Raw genomic sequence first — 16,429 nt, 5'->3', positions numbered from 1 at the left:
GCCATGGGTATGTGCTTTAAAAAAAAGTTTTAGTGTTTGCATTAAGGTTCATAATCTACATCTTTAATTAGTCACAGTCTGCCTTCAAAGAATATACTGCTCTGCTTGTAGTATAAGAATCTTACAGTAGTATACTCCCAACCCCTAATTCTTTGTGTTGTTGTCATGCTGTTAAAACAATGCGTTGCTATTATTTTTCCTTTATACAGATGATATTTTTATAATAAAAAATAAAAAATATATACATTTCATATTTACCTTCATTGTTATCATTTCTAACACTCTTCTTTAAGAGATGAGTGTCTTCTGCTTGAAGAATTTTACTTTTTATAGTACAAGTCTGCTAATAATATATCCTCTCTGTTTTTGTTTGACTCAGAAAGTCTTTGTTTCTCTTTCACTTTTGAAAAATATTTCCATTGCTATAGAATTCTGGATTGGTGAATGTTTTCCCCCCACACTTTAAATTCTTCATTCTGCTGCCTTCTGACTTGAATAGATTTTGAAAAGGATGTGACGTAATGCTTGACTTTTATTTATGTAATATACCCCCTTTTCTGCCTGGCTTTAAAATTTTCTCCCTGTGATATGTGTAGATATATTGTGTGTTTTTGTTTTCTTATGTTTTTTATTATTTATTCTGCTTGATATTCTTTAAGCTTCTTGCATTTGTGGTTTAATATCTTTCATTATATTTAGCAAATTCTGGCTATCAGGTCTTCAACGATTTCTTCTTCCAGGATTTCTGTTACATGTATATTAGGCTTTTTGATACTGTCCCACAGCTCTTAGATGCTTTATTCTGTCTTTTGTTTGTGTGTGTGTGTGTTTTCCTCTTTTTTTCTGTTTCACTTTGGGTAATACCACCAATCCCATTTTCAAGTTCACTGATTTTTTTTACATAGCTTAGTTTAGTTATCTCTCTTAATTTTTTTTTTTGTCTGACATTTCTCTTTTGTTCTTGGTGTTTTCATCTCTCTCCTGAGGTGCCCATCTCTTCATGCATGTTGTTTGTCTTTTCCACTAGATATTTTAGCATATTAATCATAGTTGATGTGATTCACTCAATTCCATGTCTGTAGTTCTTACATCTGGGTGATAGATATCTGAATTTAGTCTTGTTATTATTTGGTTGCTTTGTCATGTATCTTGTAAATTTTGGTTGAAAGCCAGACTTAGTATGTGAGAATCTAAACACTGGAGTAAATACTATGTATGACTAAAAAATGGACTTGTCTCCTCTTCTGCTAGGTTTTTATTGTGTGTGGTTGACTTGGTTTGGTTTTGTTGTTGCTGTGGTTATCCACAGTTGACCACCAGTTTCATATCACTTGTGCTTAGATGGGTGCCAGAGTTACCAGAAGTCCTTTTATTGTTGTTGTTTTTAAATGTACCCCTGTCACTTACTCTTAGATTTTCCCTGTGAGCCTGTGCTTTATGGAGTCTCTTTCCATGCTCACTTCTCTCTCAGTGACAGTTCACTGTTACTTGTCACTTGGAGCAACCCCATTCCATGGTAAGGAGCAAGGGGTTGTTCTCTGTTCTAGTTGAGCTCTGTCTTAGGCAGTCTTATGATTGTGGATCTCAGGAGTAGGGCTCTCTCAGTGATCTTGTGCCTCCCTAAGTGGCAAGGGTCCTCCAGGGGTCTAGGCCCAGGGCAGTTCCCTTACCCTTCTGCCAGAGTGGAGAGTTTCATTTATTTCCTTTCTCCATTTATGTATGTTCTGGGGACTAGAATTTTCCCTGGCTTAATGCTTTTGTTTCCTAAGGGTTAAAGATCTTATGAGGCTTTGTGCCTTCACACAGTGGGGGCTGTTCTCCTTTCCTAGGCCTCGATCTTGGGGGACACTTTTGAGAATACTCAGTAAGGTCTATAGAAAATAACCTTGAAATCAGTGTGAATCCCTTGTGTCTCTGCTTGCCAGGATTTTTATACTTTCATGGTGGTTCACACTTGACCTTTTGCAGTTCATCGGAATGTTAATCTGAAATCTTTTTACCTAGAGGTAGGATGATCCTAGTCTTTCTCCTTATGTCAGCCAGTGCTCATGACCCCGCTTTCCTCTAAGGCACTTGTCTTTTAATTTGATCTCAGGCTCTTTGGTTTCCCTGTGACTAGCTGTATTGGATTCAAGATAAATTAGTTTTATGTGTTATCTAGCCTTTTCTTGTTCTTAGAGTGAGATGGACACTATATCCAGCTCTTTACATCATAAACAGAATCAAAGTCTCCCTGAAAGACTGAAGCACCTACTGTATCTAATCCTAAAATAGTTTCCCTAATACCTTAGAAAAGAATATGCTAAATGTTCTCTATCTTGAATGATGCTTGTGTTAGTGGATTGGATAGAATGCAAATGTTTCATTTTCCTGTTACACCATGATTCAGTAAATTTATGCTAGCTTTTCATGTTCAGAGAGAGGGATTGTTTATATTCTTTCTACTGGTTTTATGATATTAGGGAGTCAAGAGGTACCTCTCAATGCTTGAAAAACAAACTTCGAATTGAGGTAATTGCATTCTCGAAGACTGGCTTTTGTAAAACACTTTTTAGTAGGGGTTATTTTAAGTTTATATGGAAGAACGGTGAAGAATACAATGATTTTCCCCATTTACCTGTTATCCAGCATAAACAGTTGTCAGCCCATGCCTAATGATGTGTTGTCTGTTATTTACAGCCCTCTCCTCATGGGTTATTTTGAAATAAACTCCAGACATAGGATTTTTTTGTGCATATAAGTGAGTATAAGAGAGTGTAGTTGTTTTCCTACACCATATGTATTTTAGTTTTAATACGTCGACCTAGTAGACAGAAAGACAACATTGGCAGATTTCATGCCTTTGGCCTTCAAAGGTATTTATAGGAGGCAGAGTTCATTCCAGATCTCTCTGATGTATGTGATTGGTGACCACACCCACTTTCAGAAGTTGTAGAGTTGAGCCATTGTCCTCTGCTCTTTGTAGACCTGTGTCTCTCTTTGAAAAGCAGTCTGTTGTACTACATTTAGTACATTGGAGTCTGAGTGGGTATCCCCTAAGAATAGAATTCGCACTAACAAATTAATTTTAGTATTCCATTGGGACTGCTGTTTATACCTGTATACTCAAAGAAAGAGCAAAATGACTTTGCTGTACTCTTCTGGGCATATTTTAAACTGTGATTGCATGTAAAAGCTAAGTGTTTTAACCTTGTGTTCTTATTTTTTTAACCTTATTTTGAAATAATTTGAGAGTTACAGAAAAATTACACAGATGAGACAGGGAATTCATGTATAGGCATCATCTAACTTCATTGTTAACAGTTTATATAACCAGAGTACATTGAACCACCCCATGTAATTAACATTGGCTATATGTTCTTTTTTTTAACAGCTGCTGAAATAGTTCAAGAAATTGAAAATATGGAGAAGACTAGGATGCGTCTTGAAGCTAGTAAACTGAATGAAAGTGTATGTTGATGGTCTGTTTCAGTATCTCAGTAGAAGTGAAGAGAAGAAAAGCTGAATATCCTGCAGATGGAAGGAAACCAGTATTAAATCTGTTCAGTGGGAAATATAATAGAACGTATTTCCATTTAATGTATTCTGATTTACTTGCTGCTCACTTTTAACACAAAATTCTATCATATTTTAGCAGTCTTCCTGCATAAAGTGCAATCCAAAGTAGAGTTTATTAATGAATTATAGTTTTGTAGAAAAAGCACCTGCCTGTACCTCAGATAACCTTGGTATTGCTTCTTTCTCTGGTGGTTGCATTTGATAAGCTTTAACTAAACTCTGTGGCCCTTAGGATCTTCATCTGTAAAACTGAGGGATTGAGCTATGCGGTCTCTAAGATCCCGTTTTAGCTCTGGCATCCTGGATTTCTATGATTATAATGATGGAGAAGTTAAGTGAGTATGAGAGTTTATGAGGATTAGCATCCTTTGAGCTTATTGAGGGAATCAGAGACCTAAATTTCTTCACTGTTGCCTTCTTCTAGTGTTGTGGTCCAAAACTTGAGGAAAGGATACCAAAGAAGAAAAGAGTCATGGTGTCCTTTCCCAAGTAGACTTTTTTCCTAGACCATAGGTAATGTGTTTGTAAAGAAAGCAATGACCTTAGGGAAGTAAGTTTATAATCAGATAGTATAAAAAATGAGATTTTCATTGGCTTTATCATTACCTGTGTGATAAAAGACTATAATGAAATGTATAAGTAGATTCCTTATCTCTTGAGTGTAAGATTTTAAAAAGTGGAACTAGAAATTTAACACACAAAATCTTGTATTACTGCATTTTCTCTATTTCCTTTGTGGTAGACTTGGAAAAGTTAGTTTGGAAAAGACAGAAGACAAACAAGAAGATCTGCCTTATTAATGATCTGCTAAATGTCTCTTCAGTATTGTAGTTTTAAGTATTACTTGTAGTAATGAATATGAAAAATTAAATATTGAAAGTAGGAAATTTAATTCACTGTTAATACTTCATAAATTCTAATGGAATCACTGTTGCATTTTTCTACTGGTGAAGAAAAGTAATGAGTAAAATGTATATTAATTATGATATTCTAGAGAAATAAACAGGAGTTAATCTTCCTACATCTATATAAAACAGAGATGTGAGATTATTTCCCTCTATTTTAAACATTGATATTTGAAATTTGAAAGTTTTATAGTTTACTAATTTCTGTTTTTGTCTTTTTTGGAATTTTTAATTAAGAATTTTTGGATTATTTTAGATAATGGTTTTTACGAAGGACCAAACAGAAAAGGAAATAGACGAAATTCACAGAAAATATCGTAAGTTGTGTGATGTTTTCTTTATTTTTGAAGAACTTGGGTTGCAGTTTTTCATCTTAAGTATTTTTTAAAATATATTTTCATATTAATGTTTGATATAAACTTTCATTTTAATATTTCTTAAGACACTGAATTTTAGTTAAATGTTTACTCAGACAGTGACCTTTTTTTGTAACTCTCTGTGCCTGCTTTTTGATTTGTGACAAACTGTCTGCTTTGAGCTTCTCACTAAGCACTTGGCAGATATTAATTGGTTGCTCTCAGAGCATTTCTGTGAGAAGAAATGGGATTAAAATGGAAACATTCCTGACTTGCCATTCTGTCCTCAGGCCACTCAGTGACAGTGTTTCTGTAAAGAATTTCAGCACTCTGTAGCTTGCACATTTGTGCCGAAAATAGTTTTCATCTTACTCATTATTACCAGATTCCCAGCTTTATCATTTCGTTTTCCTTAAGTGGCTGCTGTAGGTATCTTTCCCAGAGCTAGCACATTACTGTTTTGTCAGTTAGGTAGCTATTTATTCTTTGGTTGGTTGATTGGTTTTTAGTTTAATTTTAAATTTAAGTGCCCAGCAAACAGTAGATAAATATTTGCTGAATGAGTACCCCACATTTCGGTTATGCTAAGAGAATTTTGTTTTCTTTGTTCACTTCTTAAGCTTTGAAGGTTCAGAACCAGCCATGATATGTTTGGGAAGGGAGAATGCACAGGCACTAGGTGTAATTGTGGTGGCCTGTGCCTTCCCAGAGTAGGGAAAGGAGCCTAAACAATTCACGGACCAGAGGCTGAACAACCAAAGTTGCAGCTCTGGTGAGGGAACCATAAAGCACTTGTGATCAATCCTTGCTAATTAGAGTTGGTGGAGCCAAAGTGATCATTGTTGGTACAGGAGCTAGAGCATAACAGATGATCATGGAAGTAGCAAAACTAAGGCCTATAACTTTAAGGAAAGCAGACAATTTGCATGGAACAAAAAAAAATTTAAATCACTAAAGGATGGTAGCTAATAATTATGTTGTACTGAAGAAAATGTGGTTGAGATATAGGCAGGAAAATGCACAGATAGCTGTTGCTCACCATTTAAATATCTTTTAAAATTTTAACCTGACTAGATATGTCATGTTGAGTTAATTCACTTAGCCCTAAAATAAACCTCAGTATGTACTTTTTATTTTTTTAACCTTTCATGTACTTCTGAAAGCTTCAGTGCTTAGCATTATAGTTCAGTCATAATCAAAATCATACAGTGATTTAATATCACAATCCAAATAAGCCATTGAATTCTCTTCTTCTTTTAAACATTTTTATTAAAATTTTACATGCACATTTTCTTTCAATCACATATTTCTGTAAAGCTTATAAAACCCCCAAATCTGGAGTTCCTGTTGTGGCTTACTTAGCAGGTTAAGGACCCGACGTTGTCGCCGTTAGGATGTGGGTTCGATCCCTGGCCTGACTCAGTGGGTTAAGGATCCGGTTTTGCCACAAGCTGCATTGTAGGTCACAGATGCAGCTCAGATCTAGTGTTGCCGTGGCTTTGGTATAGGCCTCAGCCGCAGCTCCAATTTGACCCCTAGCCTGGTAATTTCCAAATGCCTCAGGTGCAGCCGTAAAAGGAAAGCAAACAAACCCCAAATCTACCCCCTCCACTACCAACCTGTCTTCATTTCTCTTCCCTAGAGGTAATCACTGTCAAAATTTTTGACTTTTGTTTTGGTAATTACCTGCATATTTATAAAAGATTGTTCTTTCTGCTGTTTGTTGAAATGTTTGTTTCAGTTTTCCATGTTAACAACTGACTGAAGTCCTCATATGAAAAATGAAGATTAACTCCTTTATATATCCTGGCTCCTACCTTCCCAATCTCTGAATATTGTCATCATTTTTTATAAAGTCAGTATTTAGTTAGAGCCGTTGTATACAGTTTGAACCAGGCAACATACATGCTAGGGTGATAAAGGGTAGCAGAGTATGCCACCCCAGAGTGTGTCCCTGTGGCATGTTACTTTGAGCTAAAGGCAGTTGAGAAGCAGCAGAAGGAAAAGCTCCCTGCCCTCTCCCATTTGCCTAAGTGTAGGACAAATTACTATGGTGTCTGTCCCTCTTCCCTGTCTATCCCTAGAGGTAAGAGAATAATCTTTAGGAATAGACCTCTTTGTCTTCATGTCAGTGGAGAAAGCTCTAATTTAAATCAGCATTAACAGACTTTACTCTTGTTTACCTTTTTTTTTTTTTCCTGGCCCTCTTCCCAAAATTGGCCTCCCCTACATCTTTTTTTTTTTTTTTTTTTTTTTTAGGGTCCAAATCTGCCTCTTCTTTTTCTTCGTTTTGGTGGAATATATTTTTCAGGGGGACATGTGGAGGAATATTTTTTGAGACCATACATTAACTGGAAATATTACTTGTACTATTGATTCAGGTTACAGTGCTTGAAAAAAGCTTAATTTTATAAATTAGTCGGGTAGTTTTGCGATATTTTATTTTCTTTAGCAATTTTTTGGATATATTTATACTCATGAACTCCTCTTTTAGTGGAGGAAAGAAATAGTGAAATCCAGTTGAGCCTTAGTTGCAAATCTGTAGAAGGTGTATTTGATACAGAGTTGAATCAAATGAATTTATTGAGCTACCTGTGGTTTTCAGATTGCAAATGCTTTGACTTTTTTTTTTTTTTTTTTTTTTGCCTTTTGTCTTTTTAGGGCCACACCCATGGCATATGGAGGTTCCCAGGCCAGGGGTCTAATCGGAGCTGTTGCCGCCAGCCTACACCACAGCCACAGCAACGCCAGATCTGCAGCCTACACCAAGCTTACAGCAACACTGAATCCTCAACCCACCGAGTGAGGCCAGGGATTGAACCTGCAACCTCATAGTTGGATTCGTTTCCGCTGTACCACGACGGGAACTCCTCAGATTGCAAATGCTTTGGTAAGCCTTCTTAATTAAGACTGAATTACTCCAGTAAGAGGTGGAATCTTGGACTGATGGAAAACTACTCTACTTGCCTAACTGCTGTGAGAGATATATTTTGGGAATCTTCATGCTCTTTGCCCTAATAAAATATAGTTTTATACTCTGCCAAGGAGGGGAAAAAAAAACAGCAAAGAAAACCCAAGCCTCTAATGAACACTCTGGGATTATATTCTGAAACTTTTCCTGAGAGTAAACTGGTAATTAAGCAGTCAAGGCATTTTAGCTTAATTTGTTCCTTTATTTTTTTATTTGGTCATTCACTAATTTAATAAGTATTTATTGAGCATCTGCTATGTGCCAGATGCTATTCTAGGTAACAGGTATAGAGCAGTGAACAAGATACATAGATCTTTCTTATCTTAGAGCTTACATTCTTTTTTTTTTTGTCTTTTTGTTTTTAGGGCTGCACCAGTGGCATATGGAGGTTCCCAGGCTAGGGGTCGAATTTGAGCTGTAGCTGCCAGCCTAAGCCACAGCCATTACAACCCCAGATACAAGCCATGTCTGTGACCTATACTACAGCTCACAGCAACACCAGATTCTTCCCTTGAGTGAGGCCAGGGATTGAACCCGTGTCCTCATGGTTACTAGTCAGATTCGTTTCCACTGAGCCACGATGAGAATTCCATTGCTTACAATGTAATGGTAGACAGATAAATAACAATAAATTGGCAGATGATAATAATGATTTTATGTGACACATGCTCTAAAGAAAATAAAACAGTAATTTGATAGGGATTATGGGGCATTAGGCTTTTTTATTAAGGAGTTGACATTTGAGATGAGTTTTGAGTAAAAAATTAAAATAAAGGCAACGATTCAGAGGGCTAGAGGATGAGTGCTCCAGGCAGAGAGAACATCAAGGACTGAGGCCCTGAAGTAGACACAGTGTAGGTGGGTATGACTGGAATGTAGTGAGCAGAGAAGAAGAGTGGTGTGTGGGGAGGCGGGGCCAGATCCCATAAGACCTTGTAAGAGTGTGTTTTGCATTTGATTCTTAGTGCTTGTGAGAAGTCATTGGAGAGCTTAGAAAGAGACGTGATGTGATTTTATCCACAATAAGAAGATTATGGTATCTTCTGAATAGAGAATAAATTGTAAGGCAGCAAGAAGTAGTAAGAACACCAATCTGAAAGCCTTCACTCAGGCAGTATTTATTGATCACCAGTTAGTGTATCACAGTCAATACTCCAGGTATTGGGAATATAACATTAAAGGAACAGACTAAGTCTCTGCCCACGTGGAGCTTATATTCTATTGGGATTAAGAAGATGTGGTTCACATATACAGTGGAATACTACTTAGCCATAAAAAAGAACAAAATAATGCCATTTGCAGCAACATGGGTGGAACTAGAGACTCTCATACTAAGTGAAGTAAGTCAGAAAGAGAAAAACAAATACCATATGCTATTACCTCTATCTGAAATCCAATATACAGCACAGATGAACTTTTCCACAGAAAACAAACTCACAGACTTGGAGAACAGACTTGTGGTTGCTGAGGGGGAGGGGGAGGAGTGGGATGGACTTGGAATTTGGGGTTAATAGATGCAAATTATTGCATTTGGAGTGGATAAGCAGTGAGATCCTGTTGTATAGCACAGGGAGCTATATCTAGTCACTTGTGATGGAACATGATGGAGGATAATGTGAGAAAAAGAATATATATATATACGTATGACTGGGTCACTTTGCTATACAGTAGAAATTGACGGAATACTGTAAATCAACTATATGGAAAAAATAAAAATTATATAAACTTAAAAGAAAAAGAGAGATGATATGTGAAAACAGACCTGAATGAAGGCAACAGAAATAAGAGCAAAAATAAACCAATGGGACCTAATCAAACTGACAAGCTTTTGCACAGCAAAGGAAACCAGAAAGAAAACAAAAAGACAACTTACAGAGTGGGAGAAAATAGTTTCAAATGATGCAACTGACAAGGGCTTAATCTCTAGAATATATAAGCAACTTATACAACTCAACAGCAAAAAAGCCAATCACCCAATGGAAAAATGGGCAAAAGACCTGAATAGACCGTTCTCCAAGGAAGATATACAGATGGCCAACAAGCACATGAAAAAATGCTCAACATCCCTGATTATAAGAGAAATGCAAATCAAAAACTACCATGAGATACCACCTCACACCAGTCAGAATGGCCATCGTTAATAAGTCCACAAATAAGTGCTGGAGGGGGTGTGGAGAAAAGGGAGCTCTCCTCCACTGTTGGTGGGAATGTAAACTGGTACAGCCACTATGGAGAACAGTTTGGACATACTTTAGAAATCTATACGTAGAACTACCATATGAGCCCGCAATCCCACTCTTGGGCATATATTCACAATAGCTAAGACAGAAACAACCCAAATGTCCACTATAAATGGATAAAACATGAATTGCAGTTTTCAAGATCTAAGACGTTAGAATTCAAAGGACAGGGATCTCTGAGGGATGGGAAAAATAAGATGAGCCCTCTAATAGAGTTTCTAGGCTCTGAGGCAGGCGGAGGGATCCCATGCAGAGTCAGGTGGGCTCTAATGATGGAGGAAGAAAGACCAGAGAACCAAAGAAGCTGAAGTTTGCAGGACAGAATAGTGGAGAGGAGAAAGAACCCTGGGGAATCTGAAGAAGGCTCATCTTGTCAGTTCATTCAGCATACAGTATATGTTCTTGGACCACAGGGCAATCAAATTAGAACTCAGTAACCAAGCTCTCTGGGAAATCACCAAATATATGGAAACTGAATAATACATTTCCAAATAGCACATGGATCTAAGAAAAACTAAAACTGAGAAAATCCTAATACATTTCTTAACTCCTTTAAAAACAGTAAATCCATTACATGTTAATATAAATCATAAGTAACATATTTTGGTTAATAGAACATAACTTGCCCCCCACATACAAAAAAATCAAAGCAAATAGAGATTTCTACTCCTAGCTCAGATGGAATATCAGACTGTATTTACTTTCCTACATTAAAAGCTAGAAAACCAGAGGCAGTATATAAAACACGGTATATTTTCAGATATTGGAAAAAGTTAGCACAAAACTGTATCTCAGTAACATGGTGAGCTCTACAGTTCCAGCAGTTTTAAGCCCTGATTGGTGAACCCCAAAATAATCTGGTGGTGTCATTGCATAGGTTCAACATAAACCCAAGTTTTGGGGGCCAGGTTGACTAGGACAGAGTACCAGAAAAAAGAGACCTGTGGAGAAAAGAGAGCTCTCAAGATCTGCAGGAAGAGCTGGTCAAGTCTGGCTGCCTAGCAATACAGACGTGAAAGAGAGGAAACTGCCTGAGACCAGGAGAAAACTCCTTCAAAGGATTAGTTCCAAAACAATTTCTGGAGCTCACACAGGGCAGGTAATAGCTTGAGTTCACCACCAGCCACAGTAGAAAAAACTTTTTAGTATATAAGGCATCAGGCAAAACCCTCAGAAAGGATTTATTGTTTTATTATTAGCAGGGCAAATTTACCTTAGGGCCTGATAACAGGTTGGGCTTTGCAGGCTGCATCTGTCAAATGTTCTTATTTGTTTATAATCCTTTTTAAAATATAAAAACCACTCATAGCTTGAGGGCCATACAAAAAAAAAAAAAAAAAAAAGCCAGAGGTTGGATTTAGCCTTTGGGCTGTTTTTTTTTTTTTTTTTTTTTTTTTTTTGCCAGTCCCTGCTCTAGGCTAATGGCTGCTCTAATTTTCCCTACTAAAAAGATTTTTTTTTTTAAATAGATACTTTTAGAGCAGTTTTAGATTTACAGTAGAACTGACTAGAACTGAGAGTTCCTTTATTTCTCCTGATCCCATACATGCACAGTCTCTCCCACTGTCATCATATCACACCAGAGTAGTACATTTGTTACAGTTAATGAACCTACGTTGACACATCCTTATCACCAGAGTCCACAGTTTCCCTTAGGGTTCACTCTTCGGGTTGTATATTGTGTGGTTTTGACAGATGTATAATGCTATGTTTAGAATAGTTAGTTTCATTGCCCTAAAAATTCTCTGTATTCCATATCTTTATCCCTCCTTCCTCTCTGATCCCTAGCAACCACTTATCTTTTTACTGTCTTCATAATTTTGTCTTTTCCACAATGTGTATGAATTAGAATCATACAGTATATAGTCTTTTCATTGTTTCACTTAGTGATGCATACAGTCTTCCTCTGTGTCTTTTTCTGGCTTTATAGTTCATTTCTGTTTAGTGCTGAATAGTGCATTATCTGGATGTACCATAGTTCATTTATCACTTCACCTGCTGAAGGACACCTAGGCTGCTTCTTTTGCCAATCATGAAAAAAGCTGCTATAAGTGGTCATGTGCAGGTTTTTATAGGGACATAAGTTTTCAGTTGTTTTGGGTAAATACTAAGGGATGAAATTGCCGGATCATAAGGTATCTTCAGTTTTGTGAGAAACTGCCAAATTGTCTTCCAGACTACCATTTTGCATTTCCACCTGGTATGAGTGAGAGTTCCTATTGCTCCACTTCTTCATTAGCATATGACATTGTTAGTGTTTTGGATTCTTGCCATTCTAAAGGTGTATAGTGGTATCTCATTGTCTTAATGTTTGGTTCTCTGATGATATATGATGTTGAGCATTTTTTCATATATTTACTTGCCATCTGTATATCTTCTTTGGTGAAATGTTAAGATCTTTTGCCCATTTTTGAATTGGGTTGCTCATTTTCATAGTGAAAGTTCTTTTTTTTTTTTTTTTTTTTTTTTTTGTCTTTTGACCTTTTAAGACTGCACCAGCGGCATATGGAGGTTCCTAGGCTAGGGGTCTAATTGGAGCTGTTACTGCCATCCTATGCCAGAGCCACAGCAACACCAGATCCAAGCTGCTGAGCCACAATGGGAACTCCCTTTATATACTTTTTTTGCTTTTACCTACACCACAGCTCATGGCAATGCCAGGTCCTTAACGCACTGAGTGAGGCCAGGGATCAAACCTGCAACCGCATGGTTCCTAGTCAGATTCATTTCCGCTGCACCAGGACAGGGACTCCAAAAGTTCTTCGTATAGTTTGGATAAGTCCTTTACTATACGCATCATTTGCAAATATTTTCTCCCAGTCTTAGGCTTATGTTCTCATTCTCTTCTCTTGATAATCTGCCCTGATAAAATTTGAAAGCAAAGTGTGAAGTGATTTAGTTGTTTCCAAGTAGCTTGATGTACTCCAGAATAAACAACAATACAGTTTAAGGATAAAATAAAATCTGGCAACCAACAATATAAAATTAACAGTATCCTATTGAAACTACCAGGAATTCAGAGAAGCAAAAAAGTAAGGTCTAAGAAAAGAGAAAAATCAATTAATAGAACCAGACCCAGGAATGACAGAGGTGATGAAACTAGTAGGTAAAAGTGATAAAATAACTTTATAAATATGCCTCTTTTGTCAAGAAGGAAGAATTAAGGAGGGTCTTGCTGAGGTGAGTAATGGATGATATAAAAAAGACCCAAATGGAATTCCTTAGGTGACAAACATACTTGAATTGAAAACTACACTGGATGAGGTAAAAACATATTAGGGAATAAATTGAACTGAATAAAGATACATTATATCAGTGTAGGTTGCAGCTAAAGCTGAGTTTAGAGGGAAATACGTAACACTAAATATTTATATTAGAAAAGAGAAGAGGTTTTCAATTAGTCATCTATGCTTTCATCTTGGGAAACTAAAAAAAAAATAAGAGCAAATTCCACCCTAAGTAAGCAGAAAGAAAGTAGTGAAGAGCAGAAATCAGTGAAATTGAAGACAGAAAAATCTATGAAACCACAAGCAAGTTGTAAAGATCAACAAAGTTGAGAAACCTCTACCAAGCCTGATTAAGACAAAAAGAGAGAAAACATGAATTGCCAAATCAGGAATAAAAGAGGGGGAATTATATCAATAGTATCTTACTAATATTAAAAGAATAATAAGGGAATATTATGAAAAACTTTATGCCCGTAAATTTGGTAACATACGTGAAATGGACAAATTTCTTAAAAGACACAAATTACCAAATATGAGTCAAGAAATAAATAGGTAAGCCTATTCAAGCTTATTCAGCCCTGTATCAAATTTGCCTTCCCAGGAAGAAAACTCCAGGTGCAAATGGCTTCACCAGTAAATTCTTTCTGTTCTGCAAATAAGTTCATTGTATCCTTTTTTTTTAGATTCCACACATAAGTGACATCATATGATGTTTGTTTTTCACTGTCTAACTTCACTTACTATGATAATTTCTAGGTCCATCCATGTTGCTGCAAATGGCATTATTTCATTCTTTTTTATGGCTGAGTAATATTAAAGAAGGAAATAATACCAATTCTACAAAATTTCTTCTAAAAACTTGAAAAGGAAGGAATACTTCTAACTTCATTTTATAAAGCTAAAGTTTCCATGAAACTAAAAAACAAAGACAGTATAATAAAAAGTTCTGATCAATATTTTTCGTGAATATAGATACAGAAATCCTTAACCATATTTTAGCAAATCAAATCCAGCACATAAAAAGGATAATATATCCTAACAGAGTGGGGTTTATCCTAAGAATGCAAGATTGGTTTAATGCCAGAAAATTAATGTAATTCAGTGTATTAATAAACTTAAAAACCAGTGTGATTTTATAAGTAGATGCAGAATAAGCTTTTGGCAAAATCTAACACCCATTAATAATAATCAAGTCTCATTAAACGAGAATTCTTTTTTTTATATAATTTTTTTAATTTTCCCACTGTACAGCAAGGGGGTCAGGTTATCCTTACATGTATACATTACAATTACATTTTTTCCCCCACCCTTTCTTCTGAGAATTCTTTAATCTGGTAAAGGATATCTGAAAAACCCACAACGAACATCGTATTTAATGATGAAATATTGAATGCTTTTCTTCTGACTGGGAATAGAGATCTGTTCTTACCACTTTTGTTCAACATTGTACTAAAGGTCCTTGCCAATGTGATAAGACAAGAAAGAGAAATGATACTCAAATTTGAAAGAAGAACTACAGCTTTTTATTCAGTCAACATGGTCATGTTTCACAGTTAGTATGAATCATTAAAGATAAAGAAACATAAATTATACTTAATTAAAATTAAAAACTTTTACTATTTAGAAGACACATGTGATAATGAAAAAGCAAGTCACATATTATTAAAAATTACTGTTAAGGAGTTTCTTTCATGGCTCAGTGGAAACGAATCTGACTAGCATCCATGAGGACACTAGCATCCGTGAGGACGCTAGCTTCCGTGAGGATGCAGGTTCGATCCCTGGCCTTGCTCAGTGGGTTAAGGATCCAGTATTGCCATGAGCTGTGGTGTAGGTCACAGATGTGGCTTGGATCCCATGTTGCTGTGGCTGTGGTGCAGGCCGGCAGCTACAGATCCTATTCACCCCGTAGCCTGAGAACCTCCATGTGCCTCTGGCACCTCCCTAAAAAGACAAAAAAAAAAAAAGAAAAGAAAATGCTGTTAAGTTTATATTTGACAAAGTACTAGTATCTGTTTTATATAAAGAACTCTTACAACTCAATAATAAGTCATCGGATATATTTTCTTTAAAGGGCAAAGGTTTAAACAGTTTCTTCAGAAAAAGATACTCCAGTACCAAATAACCACATGAATAAATATAGTTAGTCTTGTCAGTCATTAGTCGTGAGTCTTTGGGGAAAATAGAAATTAAATGAAAATAAAATAATGTTGCACACTTAATTTTTTGTTTTGTTTTTGATTTTTGGGTTTTTTGTTTGTTTTTTTGCCACATGCATGGCATGTAGAAGTTCCCTAGCCAGGGATTGAACCCATGCCACAGCAGTGACCCAGGTTGCTGCAGTGACAACACCAGATCCTTAACCCAATGAACCACAAGAGAACTCCTCCACACTTATTTTAGTGACAAAAAATAAAAGAGGGGGAAAAGGACAATACCAAGTGCTGGCCAGGATGTAGAGCAAATGGACTGTCATACATTGCTGGTGAGAATGCAAAATGGTAGCCACTTAGGTAAACAGTTTTGTAATTTGCTATTCAAACATACACCACTATATAACCTGATAATTTTATTCCTCGCTATTTACCCAAGAGAAGTGGAAACATATGTCTACATCTAGATTGTTAAAGTCAGATTTATTAGATACAATTTACAAAAAATAAAATGCATCAATTGTAAATGGACAATTTGTTGAATGTTATGGATGAATGTTATAGGGGATTGTTCATACTGTTCTAAACTGTAAACAGCCTAAATATCCATTAACACATTGCAATATATTCAGATGCAATGGAGCAGCCCTTGGCTATAAAAAAAGAATTAACTCCTGACATAGGAAACAACAGAATGAATCTCAGAAACAGTATACTAAGAGAAAAGCCAAACGAAAAAGGTAATGCCCATGTATGAGTCCATTTATATAAAGTTCTGGAAAGGGCAAAAGTATAGTAACAGAAAGCAGATTGGTACTGCCAGGGGCTACAAGTGGAGAAAAGTGGGTACTGAGTACAAGGAGCTCCAATGGGAGATTTAAATCTGTTTTATGTTTGTGTTGATAGTTACACAACTATACTTTTTTTTTTAATGCATCAAATTGTTTGCCTAAAAATTTCTTGTGTGCAAACTGTTTCTCAATAAGTCTGATTTTAAAAATTTAGTGAGAAGAATGGCA

General features: G+C 36.2%; 1 protein-coding gene across 4 annotated transcripts in view; it reads left to right on the top strand.

The window, feature by feature from the left end:
* The window catches only part of RAD18 (RAD18, E3 ubiquitin protein ligase), a 106,091-nt gene that overhangs the window by 42,252 nt on the left and 47,410 nt on the right, over positions 1-16,429 (top strand). For all 4 annotated transcript variants that reach the window (XM_021068322.1, NM_001142833.1, XM_021068321.1 and 1 more), the window contains 2 exon segments: positions 3,374-3,450; positions 4,720-4,780. In XM_021068322.1, the coding sequence (XP_020923981.1) occupies positions 3,374-3,450; positions 4,720-4,780 (138 nt within the window).

The sequence above is a fragment of the Sus scrofa genome, chromosome 13 (assembly GCF_000003025.6).
Source record: "Sus scrofa isolate TJ Tabasco breed Duroc chromosome 13, Sscrofa11.1, whole genome shotgun sequence".
Lineage (NCBI taxonomy): Eukaryota > Metazoa > Chordata > Mammalia > Artiodactyla > Suidae > Sus > Sus scrofa.
Note: the sequence above shows the minus strand (reverse complement) of the source record. Positions and strands in the feature narration are given on the sequence as shown.